At 33.6% G+C, this 22533-nt stretch overlaps 1 protein-coding gene across 6 annotated transcripts in view; it reads left to right on the forward strand.

The window, feature by feature from the left end:
• The window catches only part of DMD (dystrophin), a 2143628-nt gene that overhangs the window by 805553 nt on the left and 1315542 nt on the right, over positions 1–22533 (forward strand). For all 6 annotated transcript variants that reach the window (XM_033109718.1, XM_033109734.1, XM_033109713.1 and 3 more), the window contains exons 22-26: positions 5400–5545; positions 8590–8802; positions 12081–12194; positions 13197–13352; positions 20412–20582. In XM_033109718.1, coding sequence (XP_032965609.1) covers positions 5400–5545; positions 8590–8802; positions 12081–12194; positions 13197–13352; positions 20412–20582 — 800 coding nt within the window. The remainder of the gene's footprint in view (positions 1–5399; positions 5546–8589; positions 8803–12080; positions 12195–13196; positions 13353–20411; positions 20583–22533) is intronic.

Here is a 22533-nt window from a genome sequence, read left to right on the forward strand (position 1 = left end):
CTACAATATAAATGTATACTAATATATACTCTTTATCCATGCAGCCATCAATATACCCATTCATATTATCAAGTTTTCTTTATCTTTCATACATACGGTGATTGTTTATAAAACTGCCAAATATTTTCACTCCATTTATCTCTAAATAAAATGTTCTGCCTTCCACTTTATTTACCAAAACATCACTAACGATTTTACTCATTCTTGGAAAACCTGTCTCGATTAATTAATAGTCATTAAATATGGATTACATATGAATTATAAAGTATACAATGTATATATGTATATGTAATTTATATTATGTGTGTTATATGTTATTTAATTTCCTCTCTACCTTTTTTCTTTACTACTGTTTTCACAATGAAACAAAAATTTGACTTTTTAAGTGTACTTTGAGTGCAGAACATGGTGTAGAGGAATTGGTGGTTGGTACCTGGCAAAAATTATATGAGAAAGTAATATTAAAAGATGCATTCTATATTTATAGTTATTTTTAGTCTACAAACAACTTTTTTTTATAAATTACCTTTCTTTCCTCAGAGAGCAACCCTTTAAGAATATCTTGTGTTATCCCTGTCACAAGTACATGTATATGATAATACATACTATAGCACAACTGTTTTTCAGTTAAAGTTTTTTACCCCTTGACATAGACTCATGTATATCAGAAAATATAGCACTTAATTCCACACATGACTTTTTTTAAATGATAAAATTATCTTCCTTTGTCTCTCCTGCTCTCCCCTTTGCTTTCCTCTCTTATTCTTCTCTTATCTGAAACCTCTCTCCCTTTTAAGTCAATTGGTTAAAACAGTGGGGAGTTTTAAACAAAAGGTACAGAATGTTGAGAATGTTTCTGTGTTCATCTTTTTTCTGGTTTTGAGAGACTTTGGTGTTTTTTTGCTGGCCCGTGCTGAAAAGCAACAATTTCTTTGCATTTCTGCCATTTTCTGTCTAGTTAGTTTCTCTCTCTCCCTCCCTCCCTTCCTCCCTCCCTTCTTCCTTCCCTCTCTTGATCTATACATATGTAGATGGATGCTGTCTGAGTTTTGGACAATCTATAATATTGTAACATACACTTATGAGTTAAGTAACTTTTATACTTCTACCAAGCTCATGCTACCTTATCACTTTAATGATAAGCTGATAAATCTGAAAATCTTTATTCTCATTTAGTTTAGCTACAATTTAATCTTTACCCAGGATGCTACCAATGCCAGGATTATCTTCAAATTAATCTAAACACATTTCCAAATGCATGGTTAGATTTTCTGTGCAATGTGATATACTACGCCTTGACAATGAAACAAAAAATGTATATGTATCTTTAAATGACCATAAAGTATCATCCAATATTCAAACAGTTTAAGTAAATTTAGAATTAAAGAAATAAAACACTTTCAGCTTTTTGGATAACATTTCCCTTGGTCTTTATTATTACCTAATTTTTGGTCTGATCATGACTGTCTTACCAGGATGAAGTATAACTAATTTTTAAATTCACTGTGTGAGTGTGTCAAAATATTCATGTGTGTGCATTGTGTGTGTTCACGCTTAGATACATGTATGTGTTTGTGCACATGCGTGCATTTGTGCATGTTCGTAAATCATTTCAGCGCAGTGCTTTAGCTTTGGCTGTGGATCTGGCTCTCTAGAATGTAAAATTAGCCCAGAGAAACCCACTCCTCCCTTCAAATGAAAGAATATGCTGCCTCTATTCAGCTTTGTTCTCTCCCTAGCACATTTTCTCTTTTTTATTGACAGCTCAAACTTTATATGAAACTCACAATTTATCCTTAGCGCTGAGTGTGTCGCCATCACTTTCTTACCGTCTGATGTCTCTCTTCTAGCTAATAATAATAGCAAATATGCTATATACCCTATAGTGGACATAGTGATTAGCAAATATAGAAAAATTTGGAATAAAATCTAGTGTCTTCTTATTATGCTCTACAAGGACCTCGTGGACAGAGTTCCCAAAGACCGCTCTGCCCTCATGTCCATGCACCGTCCACCTTGCTCCACTGGCCTCCTTGCTGTGCTCCTTCAGTACCGGGAACACTCATGCCTCTGGGCTGTTAAACTTGCCATTCCTCTCCTGGAAAACCTTTCCTCTCACTATCCACATAGCTCCCTCCTTCACTGAAGTCTCTGGTCACATTATACTTCCACAGAGAGGCCTTTTTGTTCACTGTATAGTCATTTTCTGTCCTTTTTGTTCTATTTAATTTGATTAATTAATTACTTTTATTATATGCAGAGTTGATATAACGTATGGACATTTAAAAAATAATGAAAAAATTAATCTGCCTACTTAACCACTAAATGATAGAATATTGCGAAAACCGTTAATATCCCTTGTTCCCACTCTCAAATTCCTTTTCCTCCCCACCCCCCAAGCCCATCCTCACCATCATGCCCACGCAGATCATTTGTCTGTTCTCAGTGCCATTCCTGAATCCTCCCGTGAAAACTACACTTCCCAGCATCCTTCTTTAAATTGGCTACTTGCTTGGTTCAACCAGTGGGAGGCACTTGGAGAATACTGAGGATGAGTAGAGGAGAGAAGCTGGAATATTCTCTTCCCCTCTCATTGGTTCAGGATGCATCTCCATCAGTGGCTGAAAATGAGTCTTCCAAGGTTCAGTACTGTTCCCTCTCGAGACAGCATTGCTCAGGCTTGCTGTGTCCCCAAATGGAAGCTCCCTGTGAGTTTAGCTCCTGCTAGTTGGTTCCCATTATTGGTTTCTTGTAACTCCAAACCATACGTTTCTTTGTCCCACTAATCTTTGGAATGGTAGTGGCTTCCTGGTACTGTTCATCTATTGATTACCCATCATTCCTTGTGTAGATCCTCATTTATTCCAACATTTTTATATCTAATTCTCTAGTTTAAATTTCTTTTATTGCATTATCTGGAAGGATCTCCCCACAGATACCTCAGTTTTTCTTCACTGCCGTTTATTTCCATTACTCATGAAAATATCTTTGGTTATTTGTTTATTTCCTGACTCACCAATTAGATTTCAAGCATCATTAAAGCTCGGGTTTTGCTTTTTTAATTTTTACTTTTTGCATCCCTGGTTCACAGAGTATTGAATGGATATTGGCTGAATGAAGCAGTAATAAATGATCGCAAGTAATTTATTAACATCCCCATTTTTATAAATGAGGTCTGAGTTACTAAAATGTCAAGTAATTTGCCAAAACTAGTAAATGCAGAGCCAATTCCAAAGCACAGGGCAAAAAGTAGACTTCCCAATTGTCATGCTACACAGCCTCTTTCTGCAGAAGCAGAATGGAGAAGCACTCTGTTAGATGTTCATAAAAACCTGTTGATCTTTCTCTAAGAAGAAGTAATCCCAATATACTTCTCACCTTTTTTTAAACTTCTCTCTCCCTCCGAACACATATTCATCATCTGGACAAAATTGGTCTGATTCATATCACCTCTGGCTAGCTTCTAATATATGTTTGTCCCAGCAGCTGCCACAAGGGAAACAAGCACTGTTTTCCAGAATGTACATGTCCAAGTTTAATGAAACTAAACTTTATAACCCATTCAACATACACCCTTGTCTCTCGGCTTCATCATAGCAAAGTACTCCTTTACTTCATTACTATTCATGAGATTCCTCTTCACATTTGTTTATTAATGCATACCTAACATTAGCATAAACGTACCTAGTCAGTAGAGAAACACATTATTTACATGAAAGAAAACAGTGAGGTTGAAAGTACCACAGAGATCTTTCAATAGGAAATCAGAAGTGCTCAGATTAAATAAAGCCTCTTAAGATAAACTTGGGTAGGAACTCCCAAATAAATATAAGCACATTGAGTGCAATTCTCAGTTTGCATTTCTAACACACACTCTAAAAATATTTTACCATCTGATAACCCTATTAAATAGTATGCAAAATACTTTTCTGTTTTCCTCTCATTTAGTGTAAAAGGAATTGGTATATAGAAGTAAAACTCATATGCTATGTATCTATTAAAAATGATGTGGATTAAATAATGCCATTTGATAGTTATTTAAACTAGTGTTTTGCACTGTGGTTTTATCTATTTAGGAAAATCCTCAGCCATTATCTCTTCAAATATGGCTTCTGCCCAATTTTTCTCTCTGAAAGTTTTGGGATACATTTATGTTAGACCACTTTTCTGTGTGTGTTTTTTTATTCTCTATTTCCCACCTTTTTGTCTTTCCATGCTTCATTCCAAATATACATTCCTGGACTATCTTCAGATTTACTGATTTTCTGTTTAGCTCTGTCTAATCTATTTTAAACCCATCCATTGTGTTATTAATTTTTACTTATTACATGTTTCAGTTCTAGAATTTAGTTTTGATTCTCCTTAAAAATCTGTTAGGTCATTTTTATGGTTTCCTACCCAAATTCTCAATCTTGTTAATCTCCTTGAACATGATTAGTATAGCTACTTAAGTCATACATTGTGTGTGTATATGTGTCTGTGTGAATACATATATATACAAATTCTGTATAGTTATAGCATATATACAGAGATGCATATGTGATTTAAAGCTTATGTATAGCTCTATAAAACTATATATATAAAGCTTATAAATATATATGTAAACACACACACACATTGTATTTTCCTATATATATTCATTTCCTAGTTTTATGTATACTTGGAAATGGATATGTGCGTGTGTGTGTGTAAAAGTACACCACTTGATAGTGGTTTTGATTTTGAAACGGGATGAGCCTGAGCCTTGTTTAAAATCCTGGCTGACACTTACTAGATGCTTAACTATGCGCAAATTAGTTGGCCTTTTTTACAGCCTCAGTATCCTCAACTGTAAATGAGAATAAAAATGTGTATCTCATAGGTTTATTAAAAGAATTAAGAATGATAATGTGTGTGGTAATTATTAGAATTTCTGACACATACTAAACATGCATAAAGTGTTTTTCTAGTAAAATTAAAGGGTATAAGATGTAATTTAAAATATAAAGGGCTGTAATGATACTTTTTTCCCCAAAGGCAAATGATGACACAGAACGAGCATAGCCTTCAAAATCAGATATACATGGACTCTACTTATTTTCTCCAAGTGCCATCTATGTTAGCAAGTTACTTAGCCCCTTTGTATCTCCATTTCCTCACCTTGAAAATGAATTGAACAATGCATACCTTGCAAGGCTGATGTGAGGATTCAATGTAATATATGCATAGTTTCTGTCAGAATATCAGACGGACGAAGGAGTATATCTTCGACATTATATTCTAATGTCATTTTCAGGCTTTTACATTTCGTTAATATTTGTAATTAGTAGTATGGATGAGTTTGCTGACAACTTAAGAAAACATAGTGACAAAGTTTAAAATGATTAAACGATTTTCTTTTTTTTTCCCTTCTGATAAAGTTTTTGACACGTTGCCACCCATACGCTATCAGGAGACCATGAGCACTGTCCAGACATGGATCCAGCAGTCAGAAACCAAACTCTCTATACCTCAGGTTACCATCACTGAATATGAAATCATGGAGCAGAGACTCAGCGAGTTACAGGTCTGTGAATGTTTGCATGTCTTAAACAGAGTAGTAAACAAGCAATCACATTGGTGTAACCTTAAAATAATACTAGAATAAAATAATCGTGGCAAGTCTGATAGTTTACCAGTTGAAAAAAATGAAGATAAGACTCTAAAAATTGAATATGTTAGGCATTTGTTCTCTCTATAAGATCAAACTTCCATCTTCGAAGACGATGATATGATCTGCTTATGAAGTGTGTGCGTTCTCATTTAGTATGTGTTTTAGACACATTGATTTTGAGTATTATGAGAGTTGTGGTACTATTTTCCTCCTTTGCTTGCTGATATATAACTGCTCTCATATTTCCAAACAGAAGGAGGTAAAATGGTGTAGTCGTAAAATTAGTTTTAATTTAAACACTAGTCTTATGTAATGATGTAGTTAGTTATTTGAGTTCTAATAACTATGTGTTTAACAGCCTTATATTGGGATATTTTAAATGCTTATGTGTGAAATGAAAGAAATAATTTATAACAGATTTTAGAATCTTTTCCTACTATCTCTGAAAAGCCCGTGTGGTATCTCAATCACATTTTAGTTTTTAAGATATGAAACATGCTCATTAATTTAGGAACTGAAATCATATATCCATATTTTTAGAATTAAATTAAGAAGACAGATTAAAATTTTAGCTTTGTTATATCAAGAGATCTTTATTAAGAGTGAAATATTATTAACAAAATAATTTTAGAAGTATTTTGTCAAATAAATTAAAAAACCAAAACATTTCCTAGTGTATATTGTCCCATTTAGACTATTTCCTCTACTATAATACCAAACACACTATAACTGTTTAATATTTTTTCCATTTCTGTTGTTTTTAATACTTGGAAGGATTCCAAATTTACTTTGAACAATATGTGACTTAATAGAACTATAAACTTAAAAAAAAAGAAGAGTACAAAGGTATAGCAACTAGGGGAGTGGGTTAAATACAGAAGAAATGGTGCATGGGTGAGTGGAAAAGTACATTTCTACTGAGAAAACAGTGAAGAGAGGAAAATTATTTACAAATATTATTAAGAAAATATATGAACTAACTGAAAAAAAATGAAGTTAGAACCTGGCATCAAATGTTACACCAAAACAAAATACCACATAAATTAAAAAGTTCCAAAACATTTTAATAAATGTTGGAGAAATTTTTAATAAAAATCTTTAAAAACGTAGGGGAAACATAAACATCAATGGAAGAAGTCACAAACATTGTAAAAACACCAGAGACAATTTAAAAGAAAAATAAGACTAATGAAAAATTTGTTTGAATAAGGGTGAAAGTCATGAATAAGGAAGTCACCAAAACAACCACTAAACATATGAAAAATTATAACTCAAATTATAAAGGAAGAAGTACAGATTTACCAAGTGAGATATCATTTTTCACATATTAAATTACAAAAGAAAAAAACCCCAACAAACCCAAAAGAGATAATCAGTACAGATCTGGCAGCAATGAGCTATATTCTCACTAACTGGTAGAGATGTAAATGAATATACATTTTGCTGAGGAAAACTTTTCAATACCTCTTAATAACCTGCAAAATAATTCATTTAATTGTGTACATGAATACTATTTCCGTGAAGTCTCTGTCTTATGGAAATAATCAGAATGTACTCAAAGATATAGGTAGATCGAGGCAGATGGATTTTAAACATAATTTACAGAAGTAGAAAGCTCAAAATTAGCTTTTAGAGCTAATAATGGGACATGGTTAAATGCCCTGCTCAAAATGTAGTTATATGTATGCTGTATACGTATTGTCTAAATAATCAAACAACGGTAACAGTTTACTAAAGTAAAATAAAAGTAAAATAAAAATGAAAATACCATAAAATATGCATAAGGTATCATGGAACCATAAAAGTTATTTGTTTGACATATTTTGGGTATGTTATAGGTCACATTATAAAAGTAGGAATGAATGTGTATGTGTGCACATCATAAGATCAGATATTTAGTATTTAGTTACACGTAGAAAAAACTGGAAGTTTATACAAAATCATAATAGTTGTATATAATGTGTATTTTTCCATTTTTTATCTTGAACCTTTATTACTTTATAACCAGAAAGTGAAATTTAAATAAATATTGAGGAAGGGAAACCTAAAGATAGGCATCCTATTAAAAGGGATTGCATAGGTATATGTGTACACACACACACACACACACACACACACACACACAGAGTGCAAAAAAATGTGTATACATTTTAAGAAAAGAAACAAACTGTATTAAAATTGTAATACTCGGTACATACTGATAACAAAAGATGAATACAAATTATGTGTATATATTTTTTGGCACCCCCGACATATATATATATATATATACACACATATATATGTATATATATGTGTGTATATATATATGTGTATATATATATGTATATATATAATATTTTTCAAAAGATGTTGGTATATTTTGTAGTATTTTTAAATTCCTGCCAAAATTACCCTAGAATTTTTGGTAAAACTATAATATTACAAAATATATCAATGTCTTTTGAAAAATATGATACTTTAGTTAACCTGGTATTAGTAGACCATCCAGTTGGTAACTTATTCTCAGTTTGTTTTTCCATATATCAATATGATTTAGTTATATTTTTACCTAGGGAGGTTAGAAATTGTCTTCCTAAAGGCACAGTATAATTAAACGTATTACAAATGTAGTTATTAATATACAAACATGATAGAATCAAATTAGTTGTGTTAAAACGGTTGCTATAAGATACAGTTTTGGATCTATTTCACATTGTTCATAAAAGTAGGCATAGATTTTAAAATAACATATTACTAAGTGCTGCGAAAATCACTCTCATGATAAAAAGTAGAATTTCAATTAGCACTAGTTATTTTATAACTAGTATTACATCATCTATTGTTATAGATATTTGAATCACCTAGCTTTCAAGTTCATTTCATTTAACTGAAGAAGTTTGTCACTGCTCCTGCACAATGAAACATATTATTATTCATCAGTTAGTATACGTGTACTTTCCTTTTTTAATTTGGAGGCTTTACAAAGTTCTCTGCAAGAGCAGCAAAGTGGCGTAAACTATCTCAGCACCACTGTGAAAGAGATGTCACAGAAAGCTCCCTCTGACGTTAGCCAGAAATACCAATCAGAATTTGAAGAGATTGAGGGCCGCTGGAAGAAGCTCTCCTCCCAGCTGGTCGAACATTGCCAAAAGCTAGAGGAGCAAATGGCTAAACTCCGAAAAATTCAGGTAATTCAAGATTTTACCTTTTATATATATTCTTTCTTAACTTTTTTCTCCCCTAACAATGCGTCATAAAATTTAAGGTAAGTAAGTTAACTTCTGTAGTTGTTCAAAGTCAGTGATAAATCTTTCTATTTTTTTTTTAAAGGAAACAGTAATTAGGAGTTCTGCTTCTTAGGTTTTCTTTCTTCCTTTTTTTCATTAGTTTCAGGTGTACAAAACAATGTAATAGTTAGACATTTACACCCCCCACCAAGTGATAACCCCCTCCCCCAATCTAGTACCCCTCAGACATCATATATAGCTGTTACAGTTCCATTGATTCCATTCCATATGCTGTATTCCACATTGCTGTGGCTATATATATATTAAATTATAGTTGATATACAATATTATTCAGCTTCAGCTTCAGGTGTACAGCGCAGTGGTCAGGCATCTACACCGTCCGTGAAGTGGTCTCCCTAATAAGACAAGAGTCCATCGGATACTCCACCAAATCTTCACAACATTAATTGTTTGTATTCCCCAAACTGTCTTTTGTATCCCTGTGGCCATCTTGTGGTTACCAACTTGTGCTTTCTAATCCCCTCACCTTCTCGCCCATCCCCACCCCCTCCCATCTAGCAACCCTCAGTTTTTTCTCTATATCTCTGAGACTGTTTCTAATTAGTTTGCTCATTTATTCTGTTCTTTAGATTCTACATATAAGTGAGATCATGTGGTATTTGTCTTTCTCCATCTGACTTATTTCACTTAACATAATGTTCTCTAGGTCCATCCATATCATTGCAAATGGTAAGATTTCATTCTTCTTTATGGCCGAGTAATACTCCATTGTATAAATGTACCACAGTTTCTTAATCCAGTCATCTACCGATGGGCATTTCGGTTGTTTCCAATTCTTGACAATTGTGACTAGCACTGCGATAAACATAGGGGTGCGTATAATTTTTCGAATTAGCATTTTGGATTTCTCTGGATCGATTGTGGAATTGCTGGGTCATAAGGTAGTTCCGTTTCTAGTTTTTTGAGATACTTCCATACTGATTTCCTTAGTGTCTGCACCAATTTGCAGTCCCACCAGCAGTGCACCAGGGTTCCCTTTTCTCCACATCCTCACCAACACCTGTTTGTTGATTTATTGATGATAGCCATTCTTACCAGAGTGAGGTGGTATCTCATTGTGTTTTTTATTTGCATTTCTCTAATGAATAGTGAGGTTGAAGATGTTTTCATGTCTGTGGGCCATCTGTATGTCCTCTTTAATGAAATGTCTCTTTATGTCCTCTGCCCATTTTTTAATTGGGTTGTCAGTTTTCTTGGTGTTGAGTTGTATGAGTTTTTTATAAATTTTGGATATTAACCCCTTATCAGATGTCTCATTGACAAATATCTTCTACCATTCAGTAGGATGCCTTTTTGTTTTATTGATGGTTTCCTTTGCTGTGAAAAGAACTTTTTAGTTTGATGTAATCCCATATGTTTATTTTTTTCTCTTCCCTTGCCCAAGGGAATATTACTAAGGATAATATCTGCATAGATTTTCATTGAAATTAGTTTTTCAATTTTCATTGAAATTAATTTTTTTCCACCAATACCAATGGGATTTAAATGTATTTTTAGCTCAGATAATGTTCAACACTAATCTTACCTTTAGTCTGGATGTCCTTTAAAATATAGCTATCATTTATCTTATGAATAAATAAAAAGTTATCTACCATGTAATATAGTCATATCATTTCAGAGCATATTTAACTTATAATTATGTGTATAAACTTAACCCCGTCACCTTCCACAACCAGCTTCTACTGACTTAATTGATTTGAATAGTACCACATATTAATAATCACCCAAGCTGGAAATAGTAACAGTTACATTCTACTCTAAAGTCTAAAATATTTAATGATATAAGCAATATCTCTCTTACGTGGTGAATTCTTGTGAATAATAATGTTGCTAAGAATCTTTGAAAGCATCATGCATGATGAAAAAACATCAGAACAAGAAGCTTCTGTAATTTTATATATATATATATATATGGTCACAGGATGCGGAGTATAGCATAGAGAATAGAATAAATGGAGTTGCGACAGCAATATATGATGTCAGAGGGGTAGTAGATTGGGGGAGGGGAGTTATCACTTTGTGAAGGGTGTAAATGTCTCACTATTACATTGTTTTGTACACCTGGAACTAATAATAAAAACAAACAACAAAACAAGAAGCTTCTGGATTTAAATCTCAGTCAGGTACTCTGTTTTTCTTACCTTGTACAAACCAAAAGACTGAGCAGTCCTAAAACATTCTGTAACGTACAACATACACATGTACATGATTCTACATATAAAGATATGTGTGCATTTATATGCACACCTACATGCATACATAAGATCTGAACTAGCACAACGGTAACATGAAAGAAGCATAAAACCAAACTTAAGAGATATCAGCAAAAGGATGATGGTGAAATCGAGAGTTCTTAGATTTAGTCTAACGCTTTTAGAATTATTATTAATCAGATTGAAGGGGTAACTTTCCGAGCAGCACAGATCTTCAATAGAAATTTAGAAAGGAGAAAATAGCACATGTGAACAGCATAGTTGCATTGTATGGAAAATAAAGAAGTTCGAAAATCATACATTTGAAAAGTAGCCAAAAAAAGCAATGGGCAGTATATGAAAGCATAATGGGAGGTGCTTGGCTGTTTATAAATGATAAAAGAGGACATTTTTCACCTGATCTTTACTTCAACCTGATAAGGCAACTAAGAAATTCAAAGCAAAAGTTTTCTCTCTGAAGATGACAAAATCTTGGTCTGAAAGTTCCCAACTGGAGGGGCTATTTAAACTGTCAACGGCAACAAACAATTTGTGGAAGTTCAGGTTTAGGGAGGCTATAAAGACACCATGACATTGAGTTTAATGTTCATAGTTTGTTTTATGTACTGTAAAGGCACATTGTTAGTATTATCCTGAGTTGTTGTGTAACTTGAAATTTCGCAAGGGGGGGATATGATTTAATGTTCTCGAGAGTAACATCATAAAACGACATTTGGTAGTAATTTTTTATTTTTAACAATAGCAGACTTCACACACCAGTGCTTATACAGTAGACCATAAAAATGCAGGCTCAGTCAAAATAGTCTTTTCCTCAAGAGCTACTTAGAGACATCCTTCAACCATGGGAATTGTTCCTGGGCTTGTGTTTAGACATATTACCGTGATGAATCGTGGTAAGAGATATCAGCACCCCAACAATGCCTTACAATGCGTCTCTGATTCCAGAATCACATAAAAACCCTGAAGAAATGGATGGCTGAAGTTGGTGTTTTCCTGAAGGAGGAATGGCCTGCCCTTGGGGATTTAGAAATCCTTAAAAAGCAGCTGAAGCAGTGCAGGGTAAGATCTGCATATGATACCTTTCACATGAAGACTTTTATATAGAACATTTGTGTGTGTGTGTGTGTGATATCAGTGGTTCTCAAACAGAGGCGATTCCCTCCCAACCCCCAGGGGACGTTTAGTAGTTTCTAGAATTATTTTTGTTTGTCACAACTTGGAGTAGAGTGGATTCCACTGGCCTGTAGTGGGTAGAGCCCAGGGATGCTTCTAAATAGCCTGCAATGTACGGGACAGCCCCCCACAACAGGGAACTGTGCAGTCCCAAATGCCAGTAATGCAAAGGTTGAGAAATTTGGTTAAGTAAACGAGAAACAGAAAAACATGGCCTTTTACTCAACCCTCAACATACATGATTATTTTAGTATAAGATGCAGTTGACTCTAAAGGTAAATAATCATTTGAGCTTTGGTTATATCTTCTTACAGATTATTGGGCATACTGTGTTGCTCTTTCCATGCATATTGAACTGTACTATAATATAATATGCTATGGATTTTTGAAATAATATTTGTTATACCATTGTCATGCAATGGGAAGAAAATAATCTAGCTCTTTAAATAGTTTCCTTTGTAAATACAAGCAGAAAAATGAAATCCACCTTATACATGACATTCACACCCATCATATTATAACTGATTGCTGCAATAGCCTGTGTTTGAAAACCAGAATCCTTCCAAAAACAATGACGTATAAAAAGCCCATTATCTTCACACATTTTTCTAACATGAAATAGTAAATTTATTTCCTTTTGTATCTAATCTAAGTAGAATACAGGTAATTCCATACTTATTCATGCCATAAAAACCACTGAACATTTTTTGCATGGCTTACATCTAAGCCGTGTGTGTGTGTGTGTGTGTGTGTGTGTGTGTATTTCAGATTTTAAAAAGACAAAATTCATGTGTCATGTCATGATTCCTAATTTTATGTTGCCTGTGTTGCATTTCTAATATGTTGATGTAATTGTTTCCAGCGAGCTTAAATGTATTATTTCCTTAGCTTTTAGTCAATGATATCCAGACAATTCAGCCCAGTCTAAATAGTGTCAATGAAGGTGGGCAGAAGATAAAGAATGAAGCGGAGCCAGAGTTTGCTTCCAGACTTGAGACAGAACTCAGAGAACTTAACACTGAGTGGGATCACATGTGCCGACAGGTACGTACAGTCTCTTTCACCGTGGATTGCCTCTATTAAATTAAGATTTCTTCATGTCTCCCTTCATCATTGTCTTTTTAAAAAGTGTAGTCTCTGACTAGGTTGAAGCTTTAAAGCATGGTTAATTCAACCATTCTTTGTCTAGCATGTCAAATATCTTCATAGCAGATATTTTAATGTGTACTCATTGGGGTCCTAAAATGACCTTCTTGAATATAACGGTCATATTAGGCATTATTTAGATTAAATGGTTTCTCCAGTATATAACTTAATAATAATAATTGGAGTAACAAAATATACTTTACACTTGTATACTTGGTACAGAAATAAAATGAATAATACTGTATTTTGTCGATGTAATACGCATATAAAATGTGCACCCATGTTGTTGGCCCAAACTTTCAGGACAAAAATGTTTTGTTTTAATTTTTTAATTCAAACTTTTATTTGTTTACATTTAGGTACTTGTTTTTTGTATTATAAAGAAATTTTAGCATTTATTTTTAAACATATTATGGTACAATAAATTTTATGTAACACAAAAATAACAAAACACAAGAACAGATACAAGGTACAAGAAATTTTATGTACCGGTAACAAATTTACGATACTTACACATCATAGAAGGCCAAGAACGCTTCGTCGTTGCAAGTTCATCGTAAGTTCAACAAAACTGATTATCGTATTCCAGTGTTATTCTGCATGCGGATATCATTATTGATTTCTAGAGTTACACTTTTAACTCATCAGCATAAATAAAAGAATTAAAAACATTTATACAGATGCGGAATTAGTACTACCCATGTATAATACACATTCTTATTTTTCCCTCACAAATTTGGGCAAAAAAATGCGCATCATTCCTTTACATGGCAAAATACAGTATATATGTATGCACAAATATAAATAACTTTTACTTCTGATTGTTAAGATTCACAAGTTTGGCTACTTTATTTCAATAAATGAATTAAAATTGGGAAATAGTTAAGAACAGCTCAGTGAAAAAAACACAAAGTAGCTGTACACACATCTGAGTTCCTCATTTTTATACAGCAGAGTGTTTTATAATACAAGTATTTTCAATTTCAAGGTTAAATTACGGAAAAGTAAATATTATATACACAAGTAGTGCATATCTAATACTTACTATTCAAAAGATGAAATTTTGACCCAAAATAGTTACTACTTTTCAACACACCAATACCTTTTTTGAAATTAATGAGAGGTTTCATTTTATGTGTATTTGAGGCAGTTAGGCTTTTGTTATTTCTAAGTAACCTTTCAAAGTTGCAAAGGAATCAGGCTAAAAGGCAAAAACTAAATTTGAAAAAGACAAGAATTTAGAAAAATAAAAGTCAAGTCAAGTCACCCAGCTAATACCATCGCTGACAAATGCTCAACAGTTCTATTAACTCAGAGATGAGATAGCCCTGGGTCAGCTAGCTTGCATTCTTCTCTTGGAGTAAAGCAGTTCTAAAAGGGATGTTCAGGGAAAATATATATATATATTAGTTAGATAATAGATTATACCACTGATGTTTTCCTGGAAGGCCAGTATGAAAGGTATTTGTTGAATGTTTTTAATGGATTAATACAAAGAACAAACCAATTTATTTATAGCAAGGGAGAAAACCAGAGCAAAAAAAAGTACAAAATCAACAGTATTACTGAAATGTCTAGTTTTTTTCACGTTAGAGAAGTGTATTTGTAAAAGCATCTCTATATTCTTAAAATGTCCTTGCTTAGGACTTTATGCCTGCAATAAAATGTACCAAGAATTTGTTGTTCAAGACAAGTATTGTGAACACATTAGTCAGCTGCATAACAAAATTCCATAGATCCTGGCCACACTCTCATCTCATCCTAGAATATTTTATGTCTCTCTGGTTCTCCTTGGAATATCACACTGTCCGTGCTTTGACATTATCTCCACATGACCTAGGTTTCTTCTTCTTCTTTTTTTTTTTTTAACTAAATCAATGGTTCTTTATTGTTCAGCGATTTCTATGGAAGTGGGAGTCCAGTTACAGTGAAAAATTCCTTGTTCATGCTGAATTTGTTGCAGAGGAAGTTAACATAAGTGGGAAGGATAATTACTTCTAAAGTTTTTGGGAAACAATATTGATACAGTTATTTAGCATAAGCCAGGAATCCTGACACTTCTTTTTTTAATTAAATTTATTGGGGTGACAGTGGATAGTAAAATTACATAGGTTTCAAGTGTACATAGCTATAGTACATCATCTATATATCACATTGTGTGTTCACCACCCAGAGTCAGTTCTCCATCCATCACCATATATTTGACCCCCTTTACCCTCTTCTATGATCTCCCTTCCCCCTTACATGACCTAGGTTTTGAAAGGAAGAAATCACGAAGTCATGAAGAGAAAGAAAACAATGCTTTAGAAGCAGAAAAGCCAAGCATGGGTATTGGGACCAATTCAGGGCTTTAGAGAGAATGGAAATGAAATGTCCATCTATGCTGTATAGATGTGTGTATGCACAAAACGAGGGTGTGATATTCTTTCATGGGTTAAAGGTAATTCCGTATTTGTTTTTAGATGTTAAGAGTGGAAAAACACAATCAAGGGCAGAATTATCCAAATGCCTGATATACTTGAAGATACATTGATTGGACTTTGTAGGTATAAAATGGTTGAGATTATTTTAAATTCTAAAAGTTATATATTCAAATTGAAAATATCAAGGTTCTAGCTATTTTTAAATAAAGGACAATCATTATGAAAGTAACCCACATATTAATGAATGGTATTTAAAAGAAGGAAGGAAGAGTGGGAAAGAAGGGGTTTTATAATTATATATACCTTTACATTATGATGTTATATATTTATTAAAGAAATTAATCATATACATGTAAATACATAATTTATTTCAGGAAACATTTTTAACTTTTACTTATTAGAATGTTTATTTATACATATAATTACCAACCATTTTGTACCAGATATAAAGTAGTTTCTATTTTCATGGAGGCTGTAGTTTAGTAGAGAAGGTGGAAAGTAAAGGAGTTAACATGGTATCACGCAAATGCGTAATTTTAATGTTGATAAATGCTCTGACATGAGCCATCAGAATGCTCTGAACGAGAATAACTAGCGGGGAACCTGCCTTTTATTAGTTAGTCAGAAAAGTCTTTTCTGAAGAGGTGGATTAAAAGCTGATGCCTAGTTAGTGAGAAGAACCTGATACTTTGATGCGTGAACTAGGGAAATTGTGGATAGAGAACGAATGAAGTGGGAGAAACTCCTGAGGCAGAAGAAGGATGAGCAGATGTGAGTCAGGAGGAAACAGGTGGGAAAAAAGAATCATGAACTGTCTTTTAAGTCAACGTGAGGTTTCAGTATGTTTGTCAGGTACATTGGGAAGCTATTAGACTTTTAGGCACAAAAGTGGCAGCATGTCAAGTGATCGTTTAGAAGTTTGCTGTTATCTGAAGAATAGACTGAAGGGGTGAGAGTAGAAGCACGTAGGAATTGCAGTTGTCCCGGTAGGAAAAAAAATACTGGCAAGGAAAAAGGAGGGTGAACCCTTGTGCGCTATTGGTGGGATTGGAGATTGGTGCAGACACTACAGAAAACACTATGGAGGGTCCTCAAAAAATTAAAAATAGAACTACCTGATGATCCAGCAATCCCATTCTGAGTATATTTCCAAAGATAAATCTGTACTCCCATGTTCATTGCAGCATTATTCACAATAGGCAAGATATAGAAACAACCTAAGTATCCCTCAAAGAATGAATACAGGATACACACACGTACACACACACACACACACACACACACACACACACACACACACACACAGTGAGTATTATTCAGCCATGAGAAAGAAAGAAATTCTGCTATTTGCAACAACCTGGATGGACCTTCAGGGCATTATGAAATGTAAGTGAGATAAGCGAGACAGAGGAAAACATGTATGACCTCACTTATATGCGAAATCCAAAAAAGCTGAACTCAGAAAGAGAGTAGAATGGTGGACGTCAGGGCTTGGTAGGTGGGGAAGATGGAGAGATGTAGGTCAAAAGGTACAAACTTCCAGTTATACAATGAATAAATTCTTGGGATCTAATTTACAGCATGATGACTATAGTTGACAATACTGTGTTGTATACTTGAAAATTGCTACGAGAGTAGATCTTAAATATTCTCACCACAAAAAGGAAAATGGTAATTATGTGAGGGTGATGGAGGTGTTAACTAGTTCTGTCCTGGCAATCAGTTCACAATACATACGAGTATCAAAACATTACATTGTATACCTTCAACTTACACAATGTAATATGTCAGTTATATCTCACTAAAGCTGGAGGTGAAAATGGAGTGGGGAGGGGCAGTGCTGAACGTCAGTTTTACAAATTCTGGAACAGGAAGCATGAGGGACTTTCTATTTTATCTACAGGATTAAGGCAGTGTAATCTGCTGGTAGTATGAGGGTAGATTGGGCAATTTAGGGCTAGAATTTTGGCATCACTTGATGTGATTAAGGTAGGGTAAGATTGTCATTTTAACCCAAACCTTTGATAAAAGTCCTTCTTGATATGAAACCACAAAAAATACATCTTTCTCTCTGATCAGTCATAGAGCTGTGGAATGTTACATTTAGAAAAGATCTTGGAAACCATCTGGTCCAACTGCTAGCTTAGTTATGAAGCTGAAATAAAGAGAAGTGAAGTGATGTGTCCAGGTTCACTTAGCTAGCTAATGATTGCGTCCAGATATTCCTGATTCCAAAGCCGATATTCTTTCCAATATACTCATGCTGTCACCTCAGAATAATTTCCTGCCTTTCTTCCTTAAAAAAAAAAAAAAAAAAATGTTCCCTGAGCTCCTTTCTTCTGCTTTTATTTTATAGCATGCAATATTTTTTTACTACAAGTTTTGGCTAAGTTCCATTCGTCACTCTGATATTATTGTCGCTTTTTCAATTGCCTCCAAAGATTACAGTAGAGCATCTAAGTAGAAATTTAACAGCATGTTTACTTAGGCTTATTATAGGCTCTTTGACTATGCAAAATAATCTGTATACCTTAACTAGTATAATTGTTGGGCACAATGTTCTAGTAGTTGTGTCAGAATGAAACACTTATTTACATTTCAGTAGATCAGGCACTACCTTCACCTTGGAGACTAAAGAACTTAAAATAGTTTTAATTTAAATTAGGTTTAAGATGGTAGTAAAGTATAAGAAAAATTAATATGATGATGGTTCTGCATATATTTGGTAAAGTACTATTAAAACTTCATTATACTAAAACTATGCTTTACATATCGTGTTTCCCCGAAAATAAGACCTAGCCGGACAGTCAGCTCTAATGCATCTTTTGGAGCAAAAATTAATATGAGACCCGGTATTGTATTATATTACTATATTATATTATATTATACCCGGTCTTATATTACAGTAAAATAAGACCGAGTGTTATATTATATTATATTATACTATATTATATTATATAAGACCCAGTTTTATATTGTAGTAAAATAAGACCGGGTCTTATATTAAATTTTGCTCCAAAAGATGCATTAGAGCTGATGGTCCGGCTAAGTCTTATTTTCGGGGACACATGGTATTAAGACTTCTCAATTCCAACTCTTACTTAAAAGATAGAACTCTATGTAATCCCAGAGAGAAAAATAACATCATTTATTAGAGTTACTTTTTACAATAAAAGACAAGCACTATATATAATCATTCTAATACTAAATTGATCTTTTCTCTCAGTGTGGTATATAACAGGGTACTTTGTAACAAGCCATTAGCACACCTGATTTTCCTGTACGTGTTTTAAGTTTTGCTCTTCTGGTTAGTAAGGAATAAATTTCTACTGTTACGAGTTGGTATTTCAGAGAGGCTTTAAAGCACAAATCTCCTGTCACCACAATACTGCTCAGCAACCTGTTTTTTAACTTAAAATTATATACAGAACAACTTCCACTTCACTACAGATGTATTCGGTACAGAATATCATGCTACATGATATTCCATTGTGCGTATAAATACCTCACAATTAACGAATCCTCCATGAAAGCACATTTGAGTTTGTTTCAAATATGTTGCTGTCTTCAAAGCTGACTTGAAATTGTACATGCAACTTTGTATACTTTGTTTTATATGGTTCACATTTAGAGTAGAAGAGTAGACTCATATATAATTGTTAAAATTTTTAATACATTTGCGAGTTTACTGTTTAAAAGGTTGTAGATGAGGGTAAAAGGGATCAAGTATATGGTGATGGAAGGAGAACTGACTCCGGGTGGTGAACACACAATGTGATATATAGATGATGTGTTACAGAATTGTACACCTGAAACCTATGTAACTTTACTAACAATTGTCACCCCAATAAACTTTAATTAAAAAAAAAAAAAGGTTGTGCTGTGTTGGGTATTTCCTCAATAGGTATGAAATCCTTTGTTTCCTTAGATCCCTGACCAAATTGGGCATTTTTGCTAATTATTTGCTAATCTTATATATAAAAATGCATTAATTCTTTTTCATTTGCAATTATTTCACTATAAATAAATTTTACTGAGCATCCTTTCACATCTATGGCCGCATTTTAGTTTTCTTTCAGCGAATTACATACCTATGTCCCTTATCCATTTTTTGTTTTTTCTGTCTGATTTGTAAGAGATGTGAGTGTTAATTTCCTAGGATATTTGAAATTTGTAAAACAGTATCAAAGAGCACAAAGAATGATTTCTATCTGTGCCAATAAATTTACTATTTCAGCTGAAACATATTACAAAAAATGTGTTTTTCTCTATTCTGTTTGTAGAAAAGCACTGCCACACTCCATGGCTAAATTATAGTTGCAGGGGAATCTGTTCATTTTATTAAGTATGCCAAGTAAATGGCTACATCTTATTTTAACAGTTATGTGAAATTAAGCATATCCAGTCGTCGTGAGGTATTTTCCTCAATCACATAAGCGTTTTACTTCTTCATTTTTTCCTAAGCATTTTACTATTTATAATGTTTTATGACTTTTGATATTCATGGTTTACTTGTTGATTTGTTTTATGGCAGGTCTATGCCAGAAAGGAAGCCTTAAAGGTAGGCTTGGATAAAACTGTAAGCCTTCAGAAAGACCTGTCAGAGATGCACGAATGGATGACACAAGCTGAGGAAGAATACCTAGAGAGAGATTTTGAATATAAAACCCCAGATGAATTACAGACAGCAGTTGAAGAGATGAAGGTAAAATACACCAAATAATACAAAGAAAAAGATGCAACATTGCTTGAAAATGTCGTTCTGGACAATGTGTTCTTTTCTTGGTTTAATAATAGAGATTGATTTTTAATTAATTTTGCTTCCAGTGTGATATACATTATATAGAATTCTTAAACTTTTTTATTCATTTGAATGCATTGTGGTCAAAATATAAATTTTGATAATCGCAGGTTAGAACATTTTCCCCTTGAAATTATACATTATTAAGAGATTGAAATCAGCTCATCACTCTAGCTGTTTCTAGCTGATGCAAATTCAAATTGAGAATACGTCCAAGTGTTATTGAAATGACTGTTGAAAATGTAGTCAACAGGCTCTGTTCATTTGGTGATTTAAGGGGGTTTCTTAGAACTTGGAAGGACTAAATATTTTAATTGATAGCCTTTAATATGGATAAAAAGGACTGAGTTGACATATAGTTCCCTTCAAACAATAGGGTAACAGTATAATAACATTTATTTAGGAGCAAGGAAACTGCTATGTAGCAGGGAATTGAATGTACACAGTGACATTTCAGTATGTCATGTGTAAATCATCTCATTTCCTAACTTGAAAGTGTGAACTAATGATTGACATTTACATGTAAGTAAATTGCCTCGTTCAGAGTGAGCACTCAGTGATTTGCGGCTGTACTGATGATTTCTATCCTTATGTACCAGCAGTAACACACAATCTGTCCACCTTAGCCTATGTGAAATATTGATAGACATTTGTTTGTCTTGAGGCCTCATGATAGAGCAAAATTGTTTTGGAGCCAGACCCTTGGGTTTAAAACCTGGTCAGGTGTGTAGCCTTGGGCAAGTCACATAAACTCATTTTGTGAACTGGGTGTCAAAATACCTGCTTTTGAGAATCATTCGAAAGGTGAAACAGGAAAGTCCTAATGCAATGTCTGGCACAAAACAGATGCCCAGAGCTCAATAATTATTACCATTATTATTGATATTGATGCTGCGTGGTAAGAAATTAAGTACATGTACTTTATTATATAATTTATACGATACTTCAATGAATATGTGTTATAATTAATAGCAGAAAGTACTCATGAAAATTCAGGTGGGTCAACAAATGTGGCTTTAGTCCCATGTAGAAAGTAAAATGAAAACATGTAAGGAAAACTCTATTTAGACAGTGATAGTTACTAGATTATTAAAAACTACAAAATCATTCTAATCTAATACCATATATTATTCATTTATTCATCAACAAATATTTATTGCATACTTACTATGTGCCAAACACCTTTCTAGGTACTGAATATAGTGGTGAGCAAAACATAAGGGCTTCTTGAATTCTTGGAATATACATTCTGGGAGGGGGGCAAGCAATGAAAGGAGAAATAAACAAATAAACTCGGTTGAGATCATGATAATTTGCCTCAAAAGTAAACCAGGATTGTGAAATAAAGAATAGTTAAGAGTTCCGGTGGGACTTGGGATGCTATTTTAGAAAGTGTTGACTTGTAGGGCATTTATGAAGCAGTATATTTTATCTCAGATACGAATCCTAAGGAAAAGCCAACCTCAAAAAAAAAAAAAATCTTATTGAAGCACATTCTAGTCAGAAGGAAGAGCTCCTCCAAAGACCCGAGGGCTAATTGGGAAGAGAAAGAAGCCTCCCTCGCTAAAGAAAGTAAAATGGGATAGTTGACCCAAGCTGATTTTGAGGGGGTGGGTAGATGTCTGTTAACACAGGAGTTTTGTAGGACTGAGGAGTTTTTATTCCAAGTGAAATGGAAAAGCATAGGAAGGTTTCAAACAAGGGACTATAATGATTTTGAATTCGACTGTGGGGACTTCGCCATCAGGAAATTTGTGTCTTTATAGAAGGTGAGATCTAGAAGGTACTTTGTAAGCAAAAGAGTCCACACTTCTCTCTGCTGATTAAAAAAAAAAAAAACAACAACAACAAAAAC

This window comes from Rhinolophus ferrumequinum, chromosome X, assembly GCF_004115265.2.
Source record: "Rhinolophus ferrumequinum isolate MPI-CBG mRhiFer1 chromosome X, mRhiFer1_v1.p, whole genome shotgun sequence".
Classification (NCBI taxonomy): domain Eukaryota; kingdom Metazoa; phylum Chordata; class Mammalia; order Chiroptera; family Rhinolophidae; genus Rhinolophus; species Rhinolophus ferrumequinum.